The sequence below is a fragment of the Musa acuminata genome, chromosome BXJ3-7 (genome assembly GCF_036884655.1).
Source record: "Musa acuminata AAA Group cultivar baxijiao chromosome BXJ3-7, Cavendish_Baxijiao_AAA, whole genome shotgun sequence".
NCBI lineage: Eukaryota > Viridiplantae > Streptophyta > Magnoliopsida > Zingiberales > Musaceae > Musa > Musa acuminata.
In genome coordinates, this window is record NC_088355.1 from 6,438,282 (window position 1) to 6,457,625 (window position 19,344).

The 19,344-nt window shown below is 37.4% G+C and overlaps 2 protein-coding genes across 2 annotated transcripts; one reads left to right on the forward strand and one right to left on the reverse strand.

Moving 5' to 3' along the window:
- Positions 1-1,815: 1,815 nt before the first annotated feature.
- Positions 1,816-7,465, forward strand: LOC103990278 (syntaxin-32). The gene is made up of 5 exons (XM_009409356.3): positions 1,816-2,626; positions 4,712-4,962; positions 5,072-5,244; positions 5,687-5,893; positions 7,169-7,465. Exons 1-5 carry the CDS (start codon positions 2,389-2,391, stop codon positions 7,326-7,328), a joined length of 1,029 nt encoding a protein of 342 aa, XP_009407631.2. The 5' UTR covers positions 1,816-2,388; the 3' UTR covers positions 7,329-7,465.
- Positions 7,466-10,090: 2,625 nt separating this feature from the next.
- On the reverse strand, positions 10,091-18,638 carry LOC135642424 (3-hydroxyisobutyryl-CoA hydrolase-like protein 3, mitochondrial). Its single transcript, XM_065158562.1, has 10 exons — positions 18,305-18,638; positions 17,680-17,781; positions 17,474-17,538; positions 16,132-16,266; positions 15,939-16,035; positions 13,987-14,116; positions 13,046-13,224; positions 11,302-11,429; positions 11,110-11,211; positions 10,091-10,363 (listed from the first exon to the last, which is right to left on the reverse strand). Exons 1-10 carry the CDS (start codon positions 18,546-18,548, stop codon positions 10,265-10,267), a joined length of 1,281 nt encoding a protein of 426 aa, XP_065014634.1. The 5' UTR covers positions 18,549-18,638; the 3' UTR covers positions 10,091-10,264.
- Positions 18,639-19,344: the final 706 nt, after the last annotated feature.

A 19,344-nucleotide genomic window follows, 5' to 3' on the forward strand; every position in this document is an offset into this window, starting at 1 on the left:
TAATGAGACACTGCAATTATTGGTTTTATGAAAAGTGATGCTTGTGTATGCCAGGTGTGAGTTGTACTTTAATTAATTAATTAATTACTTAATTAGCATATGAGTCATAAGTAACCCAACAAAAATGGCTGGAGAAATTAATCGCAACTCATAATATGGAACATTATGATGGTAAAGCAACACCTTACATGCATTAAGCTTTAATCAGCGTTCAAAGTGTAAGGAGTTCCATCTCAAAACCTCGTCATCTCCACATACTGGACATGACAAATCTTAGCTGATAGGAAGAATTAGGATGAACTAAGCCCTACCTATTACTTGTATACAAATTATAAAGAACATGGATTTCGCTTTTGTGTTTTAAGATTCGATACCTATTCTGAACCGAGGTTCGATTGGGTCGCTGAATGGATAAGGAAAATGGAGTTTGGTGATGTGGCACTTGACATTAGTTGAGCTCAGTGTTGGTGGTGAGGTCCATTCGTGCACACTTTTGCGCCATAGTGGGGTTGGCAATGGAGGAAGGTGATGATGAGCTCCGTATGAGCCTTTTTGAGCTACTTGCTCGACAAAGTTGAATTGCTAGCTACCGAAGGTTGACCTTTTCTTTATATTTCGGCGTGATGTATCTGGGTAATGTTGGTGTCTTTGGAGAGGATGATGGATCAGATATTTACGAGTTCTCCTCGATCAAATTAGTGATGTCTGAATCAATACAACTTGATTCATGATTGCATGCACATGAAATCTGATATGGTCAAAGAGACAATATGAAAGCTCTCTTGGTGGTTGAGGGGAGCTTCGACACTTGTTTCATAATCGATGAAAATCGAGATTGGATGAATTTTTCAATACTATATTTTCGACGTTTAAGTTAGTAATTGTTAGACGAAAAAAAATATTTTGAAGATATGAGTGGAATATTCCTCGTCTTATCATTTTCAATGTATGGGAGGAATATTCCTCGTAGTGCTATTTTGGATCGTTTGCACATGACCTAATCAGTAGAGATTTCTGATCCTTGTTCCCGCTTTCGCGTTTTCGCTTTCGCCCTTGCCTTGTCTAAATGAGTTATGAGGTGGGAAAGGAGAATGAGATGATAATGAAGATGAGGAAGCGCTCCCATTCTTATCGACATCCATATGGATTGATAAATATTTTAACATTTTTGAAATTAATATTATCAGGATAATGAATCCTAATACAAAAATGAGTTATTGTGAAATAAGAGAACTCTAACAATTGAGATTTGATTCTTCTATAAATATTCTATATATATTTAGATTTTGATTCAAAATAATAGAATAAGATACGAGAAATATTTTAAACGCATCTACGTCTTATAGAAATGATGCTCTTTAGGGTTTGTAAAGAGGATGGCAAAAAATATATAGACTTTTCGGAGCTTATGTGAAAGGATATAAAATGAATTATAACTCAATAATTTTGTAATTGATCTCACATAATAAATAATTTTTTTATAAATCTAAATAAGAATTATTAAACTATATTAATATTATATTATATTTTAATATATTCTTAATTTATTGATTTCTAGATTTGTGTTTGATTGCGAGTTGAGTTCTCCTCTCCGTCCCGAACATATCTTTAACAAAGTATCGCCACACTCGCATTGTAATCATCATTTCACTGTAAAGGAGACGTTTCCAAGCACAAAATCGTAGTATGGTTTTGGTTTATCTCCGATCAAATTATCTTTCCATCTTTGCGTCACAAGTTGGCAAGCTTTACCCCCTCATCAAGAGGAAGAAGAAGAAGAAAGCGGACCGGCCTTCTTCTTAGGCCGTAAACTTCCTTTTTCATGGGCCCGGCCCGGCCCGGCCCGACTCGACTCGTATTCCATTACCCGTCCGTCGGTGCAAACCAACTTCTTGCGTCCGCTGTGTCTCCATTTCCAGCTGTCGATTAATTTCTCTGCAACTCTTCTCTATGTGACGCTGTGCGAATCCCTCCGCGCCTCTTCCCCTTGATCGAGGTCTCGTCAAATGTCGTGTTCTTGAAATAGATCACTCATCGATCTTGATTCATCGCTGCATCTTCGCGTCGATCGATCGTCATCTGCATCTTGAAATGATCGAACGAGTCGGAAACCCCACGCCTGCTGGCTGTTTCCGGGACCATGCACCCAGATCCAGGGCTCTCCTGTACTAAAATATCGGATTTCGTCTTGCTTTTTGGTTGATTCGGGCTTCAAGCGGTCGGCTTTCGTCTCAGGATCTCAGATCTGGCAGCCAGATTCGACTCTGAATCGTGGGAGCAGTTTTGCGATTAGATCGATTCGGAAACCTAAGATCAAGTCGGTCGTGTTGCTTCACCGAGTTCTTGCTCCCTTGAGGTGGTCCGTTGAGATTCTAGGGCTACTTGAGGATGAATCCGAGACCGGGGCAAACGTCTTATCGTGATCGGACGCAGGAGTTCCTCAAAGCAGTCGAGAATTTTAAGAAGTCCTTCGCATCGATACCAGATGCAACAAGCAGTATTGCTGCTCCGAAGTTTGAAGGACCGAAATCGGCTGCCTCGATCCAGTCGGAGTTCAGCAGGAGAGCTTCGCAAATTGGGCTCGGGATCCATCAGACTTCGCAGAAACTTGCCAAACTTGCGAAATGTAAGTGATTAATTACAACTGCGTGATATTGCTTCGTTTATGGTAAATTTGAACTCGAAATTCTTGTCATCAGTTTGATATGAACTGTTTAGGACTATATAGAATCGGATGAGAATATTTTCGTTGTGTACAAATACGTACCAGCTAAGGAGCATCCAACTGCAATAATTTACCGTCTCAAATCAAGTATTGCATGTTATTATCTTCTAATATAGTTGAGGTTAACTCATTTATTTGTGTCTTCTGTTCTCATTGTGAACTAGTTCCTGACAGTTCGTATTTTGGTGATGATGTTCATTAGTTAATGTAGTAGGTTGTATAATAGAAAAGATGATAGTTTACCTTTCAGAAGTACTTCTGGTATGTATTTTTCATGATTTAGAGAAACAACTGTCATGGCATCATTGTTGATAACTTGGTACCAGAGTGAGGCCATTTTCCATGACTCCTTCCAATACTCTTGATTGTCCTTAATGTTGATGAAGATTTACACAACTTCATGTCTATATCCACTATAATATCAACCCTAATATTGACCTTAGTTGTGGTACCAATGGAATACAGCATGGGAGAATGAGTTTTCTTATGCACTTTCCCATGCATCAACTGCCAAGTCTGGCAATTTGTACAACACTTCCAATGCCATTGACTACAACACCATACCTATATAACATATTTTCAGACAGTCCATATTGGTTTTTAGCTTTTTTCTAGGGGAACCAACCAGTCTGGAGTAATTACCTTGTACGGCGATTATGGTTTTGGAAATCTTTTTGTAGGAGAGTTACACTTCATGGCATCCAAACAAGCATCTGGAACTTTTGACAATGACTTTTTTTTTCACGCCCAAGCATCACCTAGAGTCTTTTACATATTTAAAGCCTACATGTTCGCTTTTTCTTGCTCTAACATATATCTTAAAGACTTAAAGGTCCTCAACAGCCCTCAGATTACTCCGAAAAAGTTACTCATCCATTTGGAAGTTATGACAGCCTTGAGACAACAAATAGTGAGTCTTGTTTGTACCAACCAAATTTCTATTGCACCTGTGCTAGACAGTAAGGAACTTGCATCCTGAGTTTGAACAGAATAAAAAATTTATGTAGCTTTCGAAGAGAGTGGACAACTCAATCCTATCTGAAATAGGACTGGAGCTATGCCTTTTCAAGACTCTCCTGGTCAAGATATGAAACACTAAACAAAGTTCCTCGCTCACTTCTTGTACTAATAGGATAGATTTTCTCATTTATAGTTTTGTGACTGATTCTCACCATTCATTTTGGTAAATATTTTAGGAAGTTTTAGATTTTGTTTTTAAGCCTATCTAATATCTAAATGTCCCAATACAGATCTTGTATGGGATACCATAATAATTCACATTTTAAGAATTCTAGGGAGTAGGGACATCCTTTGATAGGAATTCATGGGATGATAACATTAGCTTTTTACCACAAAACTAAAGGCCGTCCTTAATGCAATGTTCTTTCGTTTATGAAATAAAGTTATATTAATTAGTAGATTAGTTGTCTAGCATATACTATAGGGATCTTTCCTCAAAATGGAAAAAACACTTGTTATATGTGTCACTTCTCACTTTGATTTTATCACTCGATTTCAAGTTAGGGCAACAAACTAAACCATATTCCTTTCTTCCAATGAAGCTTCCAGCCATCATCAATGCTAGAACATTATCATATATTGTTCCTTTTATAACTTTTGCATTTGTATATGATTGTGGATATTTTACTTCATTTATAACTTTTAATTTCAGCACATAAGCATATATATAATGAATCAAATGATGGAAGTAAAGATGTATAGATTTTTTTTTTTTTGAAATTTTGAATTAACTTGGAAGACTTCAAGCTGAGTCAGGTCGAGATTTCAAGTTTTTGAAAATTGAAAGCAGGGAAAGATTCATATGAATCTCATACGAATCTCATAGATGATTGCACTTTGCTATGATAGGATGCTTTTGTTTTACTGAAACCTCATCCCTCCTAATTTCTGGCTTATTTAGGACATATATTTGCTAGTTATTTGTTTTCTGATTATCAAGTGTCATGAGTGCTTTTGTGTTTTCAGTGGCGAAAAAGACATCGGTTTTTGATGACCCTACTGTACAGATTCAAGAACTGACAGCAGTTATCAAGCAGGATATTACTGCTTTAAATTCTGCAGTTGTAGACCTGCAACTCCTTTGCAATTCACAAAATGAAAGCGGTAATATGTCCAGGGACACTACCAATCATTCAACCACTGTTGTTGATAATTTGAAGACGCGCTTGATGAGTGCAACAAAGGAGTTCAAAGAAGTTTTAACCATGCGGACTGAGGTAGATCAATTGCTATTCTATTTTTGTGTGTGCTTTTTTTTTTACTTCGCCAGAATCATTAACTATGTAAATTATTTTTCATGGTTTTGTGAAAATCTTGTGTTTATAGAACTTGAAGGTTCATGAAAATAGAAGGCAGCTGTTTTCTTCATCGGCCTCAAAGGAAGCAACCAATCCTTTTCTTAGACAACGCCCACTGGTCTCCAGGGGAAGTAATGACTCTGCCTCTCCCCCAGCACCATGGGAAAGTGACTCAACAGCTTCTGCTCCTTTGTTTCCCAGGTAATTTGATTAAATACACTATAACCTGCTAAACTTATCATCTCTTGTTGATATTATATTCTATTTTAGAGATTGGATGAATTTAATGCATTTGTAGATGTTGCTCTCTCTCTCTTTTCCTGTAGGTAACTAGACATTCTATTAATGTACTTGCAAATTATTTCACCCAGGGGTCTGAACACAGACATTTTTTGTTACGACCGATTTCCATAGAAACGAAGCTTTTCTAGTTTTCTCGTTTGTTGCCTAGTATCAAACTTAAGGTTATCATATTTTTCGTGTGAAAATAGAGACCATTTCAGGTTAATGCTGATTCTTTTATGAATATAGTAGCCTTTTTATAGTGAAATGTGCGATGTGCCTCCAGTGATTCCTGAACTCGAGTCTGAAAAACTGTCTATATGATCGCTTCTAGTCAATTCTGATGCTTCTTTGTTGACAGGAGGAAGTTGAATGGGGACCCATCATCATCAACTCAGCCTTTGATACAGCAGCAGCAGCAACAACAACAAATGGTTCCAGCACAGGATAGTTACATGCAGAGCAGAGCAGAAGCTCTTCAGAATGTCGAGTCAACAATTCATGAGTTGAGCAATATTTTTACGCAGCTGGCTACTATGGTTTCGCAGCAGGGAGAGCTTGCAATCAGGTTATTTTTTGCATATATGTTTGTTTCCATTTTTTATTTTTTCTTAAGTCAATTGAGATTTTATTTCAGGATTGAACTTGCATCATCTCATTATTGTTCAAGATTTGATCCTCAAACATCTTAGTCATTATCCATTTAGTAAAGAGTCCTCTTTAAATTTCACTAACTTTTTTTTATATGTTTATTATTGGGTTATATGTCTTGGTGTTGTCGTAAGGTTTCTTCTTTGTGCCTTGAATGATTAAGATTTGAATCACATAGCCTCTCTCCTTGTAGGTCTAGCGCTCTATACATTGGCCCTCATGCACTAGCCCCCCCTTTTAATTATTGGATTATGTGCATTAGGATGATGTGTAATAAAATATCCATCAGTGACCTGTCATGAAATATTGTATGATAATGCACATCTCCAACTCAATATATGCTTTACATAACATGTACACTGTTAGGGGAAAAAAGTCGATGACATCCGAATCAACACGGTTCGTACCTCCGTGTGCAAGAGAGGTTAGTTGGTCACTGAGGTTGATCGAGATTTCTTTGGGGGGTTGAGGTGGACTTGGGTGCACACTCTGTGGCTGACCTGTACAAAGACCGAAATTGGGTGGGTTTCCCGATTCGATATTTTTGATGTTCAAGTCAGCCCCGACATCAATTACCATGCCTAAAGTAGCTTTTGATAGTAGGTTAATAAAGGAGAATATTATGTGGAATGTTCCTCGACAAAACATTCCTTAACTGTACGTGGCTCGGTTATTGGCCGGGTTTTGTCTCATCACCACTGATTGTATATCCATGTGTAATGCCACATATCGAGCTACTATTGACGGAGAAGATTAGCCCTATCATATACCATGCTTAAGTTTTTGGATTGGTATTTTATCCATTAGATTTATCTGGTGGTAATGATCTAGAAGCTCCAAATATAATTCATGCATGAATTTGTGAACTAGTTGTCTTTTCGCTGGCTTCTCTTGATCTCCTTGTTCGTTTTGTGCCCTATTGTTTAAAGGTTTAACTTTAATTTTTCATCACAATAGTGGACCAAGTTTTCTTTTTTGAAAACTGGATAAAAAAATTATCACAATTGGTGCGAGTAGGCTTAAATGATATTCCATCACTAATAGTAGCAGCAGCACTGCAGGAGGCAGTGGGAAAAGAATAAAAAACCTTGGTTTGACATACTTAGTCGTTGTAAAGCATAAATAGAACCAATTAACTGCTTATTGAGAATTAATTTTGTTAAAAAAAATAAACTGGAATTGGTTATGGCAGGATTGACGAGAATATGGATGACACGTTGACTAACGTGGAAGGAGCACAAGGTGCACTGCTTAAATACCTCAACAGTATATCCTCTAATAGGTGGCTGATGATCAAGATATTCTTTGTCCTTATGGTTTTCCTTATGATCTTTCTGTTTTTTGTTGCATAATTCTACGGCAGATTTAACAGAACCATCTTTGTTGTCAATGATCTGTGTTCTTTGTAATTTTTATTTTTCGCTATTCCTTTCTGCACATTACATCTGATGATTGGCAAATTAGCTATTTACATGTTTTTGTTTGAGAATTATGTTCTTCCATATGGGGCCTTTTTTGTTTTCCCCCACTTTCATAGCACAAGAAGCCTTGTAGCTTTAGCAGGAGAAACTGTAGAATTAAGCGAGACAAATCTTAACCTACAAAGACTATATCAGCTCTGTTTCGCCATATCATGATGTCATATCTTTGTTAATATCTTGTGCTCCGGGGTATTCTTTTTCCTACACAAGAGACTTGAATGTGGTTTAGTGAATTAATTAATGGCTATCTTCCATGGAGTGCACAATGTTGTTTTGATCCTGGAGATCGAAATTGATGTTCAACCGATAGGACAAACCACCATGGAGATTTACTAATCGTGTTAGGAATCTTTTTGATCTTTTGAACAAAGTTGCAGGCTTGAAACGTCACTGATGTACGCCTGTGTGTGCTCACTAGTTAGAAAATCACATTAAATATAGTAAGTTGAGGTCCGATTGGCTTCCTCCTCCTCTGTCCTCCTATTTGAGCTCTGATGAGCAGAGCGTAGGCTGTAGTAGTCCTCTTTCTTATTATATTATCTCTTTTTTTTGTTTTTTGAAGAAAAAAAAAACATGAGGTGAAAATTTGCTAAAATTTTTTTAGGTTGGTTCTTCAAAGCCAAATTCTCATGCTAAGTTCATGTTAACATTAGTGGCAGTGTGTGTTTTTGGGGTAGGGATCTAAAATTCCGTGCGGCAACCCACTTTGGATCGGATTAACTAGATTTGACCAGGTAATGGGTTGGGGTTATGGTATAATTTTGAGCAATTAATGAGGGATCAAAGTGGGGTTGGACCGGTTGATATCACTTGGTTCTTTTAAAGTAATTTCTCTGCCTGTCTTGCAAATATAATGAATGATATGGACATGTTGTACATTCTGATGGAAACACAAACTATAGTTTACTCTTTGGTATCTCCGCTCCTCTTTAACATGTTGTTTCCGGGCTCGACGATGGGTGGGTGCAGGCTTTGTCAACGCCTTGTTACCTATCCCGGCGACGTGGTTCGATCAGTTATATAATCAGTATTAATATCAATATCAGTATAATTTTCCTTTTCAGATGACTCGCTTCGGAGTGAGGAGGAGAGGTAAAAGGGTGACACGGGCTGGGTAGGAGGGAGGGCGTACGTACCAAGCTCTCACCCAAAGTTACTATTCCAATCTGAGGTATTCCTTTTGTATATGCTTCGATCATCTTTCGTAATTCAAATCGTCAGAGGTAAGGCAATGATATCTTCTTCTCCTCATGTTTGCATAGGTGAGTGAGAAAATCTAAAGATTGATTTGCTTCACGATGAGTGAAGGAGAGTGTCAAGCTCAAATCTAAAATCAAGTAGACAACATATGGTTGATACCTCGACATCTTGACTGAGTTGTTAGATCAATCGATGTGGCATCCTGGGTTTGGCGCACCACGACACCACAACCCCAATTAGGATCGAGATGCCTCGTAACCACCACCAATGATTTTGGAAAGTGGATGTGCGTTTCACATACACTGATTTAGATTTCTTCTAAATCATTCAAATTCCAAACTAATTAAGCATCCGAGATACATTGGTAAGGAATGCCCTCAACTAAGTTAGGCGACCATCATCTCATAGCGAAAGGCGGATGGATGAATGAGGCATATATATATATATATATATATATATATATATATATATATATATAGAAAGCATTGTCGAACTAGAACTTCGAGGGCGTAGAGATGGGGAAAGCATGGTTCGCTCCCTAGTTGAAACTGTCGAGTGACATGCGCCCTCTTGACCTCCCCCAATCTTGAGAGGGTTCAAAAATAATCGAATGAAGTTCCATCTCTATAGGAAAGATAGAATCATAAAGAAATCAGCAAGAAACAAAACTACCAAGGCGGAGGTTAATTTCAGATACCGACCTCAAGACGTAAGGCTAAGCCCTACTTCCACAAGCGGTGCCTTTCATTCATCTGCAAGGTAACCATGGTCTCAGACAAAAGTGTCGGCTAGTCGATATCATTGTTCTTGTTCCAACCTATTCAACCTTGTTCTTGGGTGGACATCATTGCCAATGTTACACCATCATTGCACATAAGGAGTCACACATAGGTTCAATGTTAGATCATCATTGCCAAGATCTCAGAGATCATATATCGTCGGATTTAATGAGTGGTTAACATAAGACACCCATCGAGGACTAGGATAAAAATGACGCACGCATATATGCGTGACTAAAGGCGTGGTTGAAATGACTAAACATGTATATCGATGATGCGCAACCAAAACGATTGAATGCGCATATCGACGACACAATCGAATCGATCAAATGCACATATCGGTGACACATGATTGAAATGGTCGAAGATCCATATCGATGGCACACAACCATATTGAAGATGCACACCCAAATCCGACAAACGTGCATACTGATGACATGCAACCGAAATGGTCAAATGCACAATGCCTAGCCAACCGCCCAATAGAGTTTGTTTATGGTATTGACAAGGTAACTTGGATCGCTTCTCGACTCATTGCGCTCAAGTGAACCAAAAGGGGGTGGGGCTAACGATATGGCATCGATGACTTGGTCGATACCTCAATACAATATAGTTGACACATAGCTGACACACTAAAAAGTGCTCTCTTCATCATCAGACAAGTCTCAAAACTAAAACTACGAGATTAGTAATACAATGTATCCGCCTCATCAGTTTACACACTGATTTTATTTAGTTTTCTGTGACCACAGCAATAAAGAAAAAACAGGCATATCTGCAAACGATGTGTTCCCTTGATTGATTTATGACTTCAAATGCCATAAGTTATTATACATTTAATTCATTGTCAGCAGGTAAAGGCTCAAAAACTGATTCCACTTCATCCATGTTAACATCCTCCAACGTACGAGGACTCCAGTTTGGATTCTGCACAAAGAAAAATAAATATCACACAACATTATAGAGATGATGTGTTTATAGAAGTGACTCCCTTTTCTTATAGGGATTTTTAAATGTCCTGATATACTATCAAGGTAGTCATTAAACTCGATGCATGAACTTCCATTGGAAAGACGGGTTTTCATATGTATATACTCTTTAGCAAATAGACGTTGATAATTTTTCTTTCCTTATGACTAGTAATTTATGTCAATAACTCCCAGTTTTAGAGAGATGAACAGCTTATTCATGACAAGAAAATCATATCGCTGATTTCTTACCACAACCTTTTCCCATAGAGATAATCTATCTAGTATTAGACAATATATATTTCTCCCAAGGATCAAACTCATACAGCAATTAGAGCCCCGAGACGAGATAATTTGCTAGTCATCATCCTTTGGCTCCTCGAGTCACTCTAGATTTAAGAATGAAAATGTAGACCTAGCTCCCTCGATTGTTGGTATACTTTGGCTTGCAACAAAGTCGAAAACTAAAAATATCATGAAAGTTTGCACTAGTTTTGAAAATAATTAAAACAAGGAAATATGCATCACACACGAGGAATATTTCCCACAACATAAAACAGAACAATCAGGTCAAAAGATCCAACTTATTTTAAGCCAGAATGTCCTCCTGCTTTCTAAATGACATTCACTCAGTAACCGAGTGATGCTTCTAATATTCTCTTTAATGACAAATGCAAAGAAATATTTCTCACAGTTCTGAATTACCTGATCCTTGTCGACCAAGACTGCTCGGACGCCTTCACCAAAGTCATCTCGGATTGAGGATCTCAAGGCAATCCGAAATTCAGCCTTCATAACTCCAATTAGCTGGAGTTACAATATCAGTCATGATTAACTGACATAATCATGTGTAAATAACTATGATTACCAACATAAGACCATGTCTATGAGACTTACTTTTGATAAGTGATGTTCACTGTTTCCATGTGCTAATGCAACTTCGGAGAAATGCTTCTGAGTTATGCAAAGAGAAAAAGGAGCACCTTTACCAAGTCCTGAAAGGGCCTCACTTGCCCATTCTGCCACTGCAGCCAAAATAATTATCACGGTATTACATACATACCATGTATCTATTATCAACAAATTCAGATAAAGAACAGGCTAACAGGTTTCCTAATGCATTTATGCTCAAAGACACACGACCAGGAAATATCAGGCAAGTCCAGCATAGAATGCAAGGAAACTTCAAACTTCATTTCTCCTTTAAGTACCAGAGAAACTCTTCTTATGTATTATTAAAGTTTCTGCATGCCTTCATGTTTGGCACATATTTGCAATGAACACTGTAGTTTTTTTTCACCGTCTAAGGCCTACAAAAAGAAAGAATCACAAGAAAAGGTAGTCAAACAAGTCTGCCCTGTGCAAAAGGAGGAGAAACCAGGCATTAGGACTGCTAAAAATGGAAAAACAACTTCTTGTAGTCAACAACTCTACATATGAATACATCTGAATGATGGACCACAGCACCATAATATACCACTTCAACCACATTTGTACAGCACCAGGGTGGTGCCTGAAAGGTATAAATTTGTGTACCTATGAACTATATTTGTGGTTGATAGCTGCTAATATGACCTTATGTGCTGCAAAATGCAAAGAGAGCAAGTAATAAGACCTGCATGTCGGGTATGCCCTGGCACATGCTGGCATAAATACATCCAAGTGGCATTCCATCACTTGAGTGGCACACGGGTTGGATGGAACACCCAACTCCTTGCTTGAGATACACAATGGTGAAAAATGGGTTGATTGCAGAAATGTAACTTAAAACAAAAGATCTAATTGTGTAGATTAATTTTGCTGTTCTCTATAACATTAATTTGTTGAGCTCCAGCGCTTGCCATAAGATGTCCCATTGTGATCCTGTATTAGCTGACATAGGCACCTTTACTTTTCTCAAATGTCAAAACTACTTTAGACAACTGAGCTAAATGGCAATAAAGGACAACATGGCTGACCCAATCCCATTGAATCAATGATCCTTATAATGTCTGCTTTGTTCCTCCTCCAAGCATGTCTGGTTTAAGTAGTCAGGCTTTAGCTTTGTTAAATGGAAAATTTAGTTTTTGTATTCATCTTTATTTATTTTCAAATGGTTATTTCCATGTTTTTTTATCTGATAAAAAGTTGAAAATGCAGCAAGTTATGAGTCATCAAAGTTTCAAACAACCCAAATGGTTTCATGACAATGAGTTCATATACACCCAATCGACATGACAGAGAGGTCTCCTAGAAAAAGGAAATTTGAGATTTTTGTCCAACAAGTTGAATAATTTCACAATCAAATTCATTTAACTATATAAGCTCAATGATAGAATAAGGCTTGCACAACATGTTTACAGTCGTGATGGCCAAATACCAAATAAAGTCGTCAAACTAAAGCACTTGAGAATATGTTTTTCAGATCTTATAAATCACATTACATATAAATATCTTCACTGTCTTAGCACATGTAAACAATCTGATGAGATTCTTTGTTTGGTGTTCCAAATATTCTCCCTTAAAAACATCAGCAACCCCACATAGCTGGATAATGAAAGCTTTTTCTAACAGAAAGCCAAGAAATATTATTTACCCTGAAGTAGAGGAAAAAGGAAGTAAATGATAGCTTAAATTATTATGTTGCTAAATTAGAACATACCTGTAGAGTCAGCACTTGTTTGATGCTTTTTCAGCCCTTCTATTGTCTCAGAAACCGATCTATTTGCACTGAAACATTGAGCAATCTGAGGAAAAAATGTTTTCATTTGAGCCTCCGAAGCAGGATCCTTCTTGTACCCAGCTAACAGTGCATGGATGTCTTTGTCAGGCTCATCAGTGCTGCAAATGGAAAATATAACAAATCAATATTATCTCGATGATTAGAAAACATAATTAAAATGCATTTGGAGTGATCAATTTTATATAAGATATGCCAGAAATTTTACTGGTACATCTTTCATAAAAGCCATGATTATAAACAAAATTTTCAGTTGCTTCTGTGGAGCAGGCATAAAGATAGGACATTAAGAGACAAAACGGAATATGCTAAAAGTTGTAATTTGCTGAAACTGGGTAGGAAACATACAATGAAAGGCTGTAAAGAATCAGCCTAAGAAGAAATTTAGAATGTGATTGGATTCAATGACAGCACCTTCTAGTTGCTTTTAGATTCACTTTAAGCCAAACAAAAAAAAAATTAATTTTCATATTCTTTTCGTTCTAAAACAAGTTCAGTGAAGCATCACTAACATGCTTTTAATGGATCACAGGAGCCAAGCAGCCTACAAATATTTGTTTCAGCCCAAAAATAATATGAATATTTGTATAAGCTATCATTCAGCAGGTATACATTCAGATTACTGCTTGACCTAATCTTCAGGGTGAATCTGAATTTCAATATCAAGTACAAAAAATGAACTATAAGGTCAAAGCAATGGAGTGAATACATTCTTAGTTTTCAGGACTATCTTTAAATGATTAGCAATTTAAAACTTATTCAAGGTATTCAATGGTCATCTATGGCAGTGCACACATGATCCACATCCCAAAGAAAAAAATAAAAATAAATAAAACCAATTTGAACAATTTTTGATAACATACAAGTTGACCTTTAGCAGAGCTTCCTTGAGTTCAGCCAAGCTTCCAGATGGAACAAAATGTGTTCCAAGACCTACATACAGTGCATCAGCAGGAGAGGATATTCGTTTCCCAGTCAGTCCAAGGTAAGCACCTGTAGCCAAGATAAGATGCAACTAAATTGACATAAGAATGTCACACCAGAAACATCCTATAAGAATACATTGGTGATTGCTTCTAAAAAAAATCATTCATTAAAGGTAATTGATTGTGCAGAATCCAGATAAAATTTAATATTCCAAACCAAGGTTTTAAAGACTGTCCAATATTTATTTCACCGAACAGTCAGAATTGTACAATACTGAAATATACCGGATAGTATATCGAACCATACACCAGATAAAAAAATTAAAAAGTAATATCAAGCAGTACCAACCTAATGGTCCAGTAATGGTCCTTGAACAGATCGACAGATAATGATTGGTATGTACTGGTCCAACCGGTATTTGAAATAAACACTCGTATGCATGTCGATCACTTGTAGAAATGCCATTGCCTCCCACAATTATATGCTTTCTGTTTGGTGGAAAAATTACAATGTGATCATTCCAAAGACCAGGTAAGGTTCTAAAAAATAACCAGGTAGTTTTTGTCCATAAACCTTGTGATGTCATAAAACTACAACAGAATATAACTCCAAAGATCTCTTTCCCGTCCCAATCAGGTTTCACTTCATCCAGGATTTAAGGAACAACCTCCAAACAAAGAAGTGCTTGCCAGTGCTTCTATCTAAGTTTTACAAATGCACCAAATCTTGATCTGATCCACTGCAACATCTGATCTGGTTAGGCTGGATATGGATCATATAGCTTGAGCTGAATTTGATCCATGTATAACATATCTGGCTTTGAATCAAGATTTTACGGTAAGCAACATATAGTGAGGTCATGAACTAGCATTCAAGAGGACTTATATCCCCCTGGCAATAGAAGACTGTACTATTTTGGGTTTGTGGCCTTTCTCATCCTTCCTGACCATATAAATTGCTAGTAATTCTTTCTTATCATCATCCCCCCTGATAAGGGAGGTTTGCAAAATCTGACTTAGCACCCCCTCCTCACTTACAGTACAATTAACACCTCTTTTCTGTCCCTTGTCTCTTTTCCTTAACACTCCACTTTCCTTCTTGGATGATAATCACCTAGCAGCATACAAAAGACAAAATACATGACAAATTAATGCACATAAGGAGATGAAGGGACACCGGAGATGAGATCCTCTTCAATAACCACCTCGTCTCTTCCGCTTCCACTATTGTCTCCATGGTTTTTCAGCTCAATATTAATTGTGACTACCAACTCAGCTCACGGAGGTTAAGATGGCTCCATCTGCAAGTATGCCACTGATAGTATCCAGCACTGACAGTATCAATATTAATTGCATGCAGCAGATATCCTGTTCTATGTTGTACTCTTTTATCTGCCTTAATAATGTAGCTTAATATTTTTAGTGAGATTATATACTTCCTTAATTGTAAGGAAATTGATCAAAGCAGTAATTTATTATTGAATGAATTTTCTTATAAAAAAAAGACTAGGCATTTTTATTATGTATGCAAAAAGACCAAGAAGTGAAAATCTCCCACTTACAAGACATAACTATATATAGCGTCTTCAAAATAGATTATGAATGCTTCAGGTAGACAAAAAGGAACCTTCATCAAATTCACTAATAACATATCATTATTTAAGAATGCATAAAAAAAAACACATCAGTAACTCAAAATAAGCCATTAAGCTTCTTAAACAATAAACCAATGCAATACAATTGATCTTGCATGGACAATAACAATTCAAAGGTCATGATTTAGAGGTACTCATATCCAGAGGGGTCTGAAACTCTCAGAAAGATGCTATATTAAAGCAAAAGATTATAAGTTGGTTACATCAGTTAACCTAGAAGCTTAGGTTACATACCAACTGCCCCTCCTCCTGGACTGTTGGCAACAATGTAAGCGAAACCAGCATCTGGAAATAAACCAATTCCATTTTCTGGCATGGCAAGGAGAGTTCTCTGATACAATGCCACATCAACAGAGATATTAGATGCAAGTAAACTTACCAACCAATGCCAACAAGTACCAGCATAACAGCACTGAAAAGTTGGTACCTCAGTGATGATACGAAATCGACCATGACCAGACAACCCGATACCAAACCCCATAGTCACACCATCCATTAAGGATATATACGGCTTTTTATAATCAGATATTTTACATATCAAAGAATATTCTGCAGAAAAGACCTGCAAAGCAAATAACTTATTTGAACCATTAAAAAAGCTTGATGGCTGAAGGATCCTAAAGTCCATATGAAATCAAAATCCAAAGTCTACATTACAAAAGAAAGTGTCTTTAAAGGGATGCAATATTCAACTATCACAAAGGATGACATGTAAGCAAGAGAACAACCTTTAAAAAATCAAGAAGATATGTAGATTGTCCAGTAAAAGTTAACATAAAATACAGTATATGCACATTTCTAGAACTCCAATACCTCAAAGGAACAGACATTTTCACTTAAACATAAACAAGTGGAGAGAAAAGAGAGAGAGATAGAGATAGATAGAGAGAGAGAGAGAGAGATTTCAGACAGGTCATAAAATCAACATCTATGGATTATTTCATAAGCAACTGTAAAAGAAAATTTGTAAGGACGACAAGATGAATTTATAACCATATATATATAATCTGAAATGCATGTAGATGAATTCTGCATGAAGCCACTGGACAAGGAAACAGACATGGTTTTCAAACATATGCTAGACATGACCAAGGGACGGAACAATTGGAGACCTACTTCAAACTAGTCACCTTCTCATTTCTAACAGATCAAGTGAAAAAATTACAGTATTTATAAAGTTTTGTGGCCAGTCTCAATGTTCAGGACAATTAATGCAAAGCTAGAATTTTCTGAAAGTAAGATATCATGAAGCAAAACACAAGCCAACATGACAAACAACACAAGAGATGCATTATATGTTAAAAGTGACGCTGATATTCTGCTATTGCTGGTAAACAATACTCATACCTCAACAGAGGCCAAACAATTTTTGGCAATGTCACCATTTACTCTGCTACAAGATCATTTGCACAGAAATTTTTTGTTTGTGTAAATATGGCTAATATGAGGAGTGATCCATGTAGCTGAACAACATGAATGGAATGGCATAAAATGCTAAATCTGAAATTATCAATCGTAATTACTCAAGTCATACACTAAAATTTTCCTTTTAATTATTTATAAATGTGGAAATATCAGGTCGTAACATTGACACTAATTCTCGCCATGAAATGAGGTCTTGCAGTAGGATATAGAAACCTGACATTAAACGAGAGAAGTTTGCTTTCCAATCTATGAGTTGTCTTTAAGTGCAAAAGCAAAGAAAAATGACACTATATCATGCACCAAAAAGAAAAGCAAAGTATGAAATTTATTTCTATTCAAGAGACCTTTGGCACAAGTGGTGTAGTTTTGTCCTTTTGAATTTCTGCTGCTACACCCTTAATATCCATCCCTGCAGTGGTTATTAAGCTGGTACTCAAATTAAACCCAGTTTTCTTAAATGTAGAAACACAAACAGAAATGAAAATGTAGGTTTGGACAAGGCAAGAATCTTAAAATAAATATGAAAAAATGTAAGATACAGATGAATTACCTGCTGAAAAGGCACGAGGTGTGCTGCTTTCAGCTAAGATGCATTTCACCCTGGGGTTAGTTTCCCACTCATCCAGAAAACCCTTGTATCTTAAGTCCATCTCTGCAGCATTGATTTTAGTCAACCACCAAAATACCAATGCAACATATACGAGATTAAGAAAGAAGGAACCACCAGCATCCTATGCCATGTTCTCTTCAGAAGAGAGCCAGTTGTATATATCTCACAACAGTTTACTTTCAGTAATCCAGTTGTGAATTTTCTTGTTTAACAGCTAAACCAGCTTGCAGAAATATCGTATAATTTTTTTATTTATTTAATTATTTTTTAGAACTTCCACGATTATCAAAATCCCAGCAGCAACTCGAGCTGGCAATAATTGCCCTCACTAGCAGCCAGTGAGCTGTTAATTCTCTCTTGGGATGATAAAAAAGATGGTACAATCTCCTGATCGATCTGAAGTTTTCTCCATTAAGAACTTGTACAGGTAAATCGATCTAATTGTTTTCTCTTGTACGAACTTGTATATGCAACGATATCACCTTCCTTATCAACTCAAGAACTGATCCGAACAGAACAGAATAGCTGGAGTAGATGGAAAAAGAAGGGTGAAAGAACTATGAACCGAGATTCATGGCGTTGAGGGCTTTGGGCCGATCGAGGGTGATCACGGCGACGCCGTTGGGGAAGATACGACCCTTGACGAAATCCTCCGCGGTGCCGGCCATGGCGGCGAGGCAACGGCATGAAATGGAAGGTCGGAAGCGATCGAAGAAGGGGGAGTTAGGGGTGGAGAAGAGAGTCGAGGGGAGAAGGGGGCGGGAGGAGGGTTTCAGTAGGAAGTGGAAGGGAGAGAGTAGCGCACGCATTGTAATCTGTTCTCTGTGGAAAGCGCCGAGCGAGAGGGTAGCCGGCACAAACCACTCCTGCGACTAAGGTGGAAGTCGGACGGACGAACAAAGGGGGGCATTTGGGTGACATAAAGCCTGGGTGAACAGTGATCACTTGGTATCGCGAGTGGGATTTCCTGCATCACCTAGAACAGCATTCTTTCTCAAACGGACGGTTTGGGACCCACCACATCCAAATGTAGATGGTCCACATCCACATTGTCATGACGTACCGCACGGCGATACGCGAAAGATTACCGAGACTTCGCGCGGGGCCCGCTTTCTTGCGTCAGCCACGCACGAGGAGAAGGATCTGGGTTGGCTTGTCGCTTGCTCACGAGGAAGAGTTTTGAGAGAGAAAATGACCAAAAATGGGACAAATTCTTAAAAAATTTATTTTTCCATATAATATTTTTTTATTCTCTGTTATTTATTTTTTATATTATTCTTGGTCTTTGTCCCATCGTGATAGTCACCTCCGCCTGATCATCATATCAAGTCTATATTTATTGTGCTTATCTCATCACTCTATATTACGGATTATCTTTATTACCAAATATCCTTATAACTATATTTGATGTCTTTGTTGTGACCATCACATCACTCTATGCTACGTATAGGTTGCCTTCGCTACCACCATCAAGCCCTTATCACTGTGCTCATTGCCTCTATCCTATTGCCCTACTATAGTCTTTCATTATGGTTATTTTATTACTCTACATTATGGATTGTCTTCATCATTGTCCTTGTTGCCTCTGTCCTTTTGTTTGGTAGT

Coding starts and splice junctions, on each gene's coding strand:
- LOC103990278 (XM_009409356.3), top strand. CDS start 2,389: ATGAATCCGAGACCGGGGCAAACGTCTTATCGTGATCGGACGCAGGAG. Junction 2,627..4,711: donor ACTTGCCAAACTTGCGAAAT/GTAAGTGATTAA, acceptor TTGTGTTTTCAG/TGGCGAAAAAGACATCGGTT. Junction 5,245..5,686: donor TCTGCTCCTTTGTTTCCCAG/GTAATTTGATTA, acceptor CTTTGTTGACAG/GAGGAAGTTGAATGGGGACC.
- LOC135642424 (XM_065158562.1), bottom strand. CDS start 18,548: ATGCGTGCGCTACTCTCTCCCTTCCACTTCCTACTGAAACCCTCCTCC. Junction 16,267..17,473: donor CTACACCACTTGTGCCAAAG/GTCTCTTGAATA, acceptor TTTGCTTTGCAG/GTCTTTTCTGCAGAATATTC. Junction 14,117..15,938: donor TCCAGGAGGAGGGGCAGTTG/GTATGTAACCTA, acceptor TCTTGGCTACAG/GTGCTTACCTTGGACTGACT.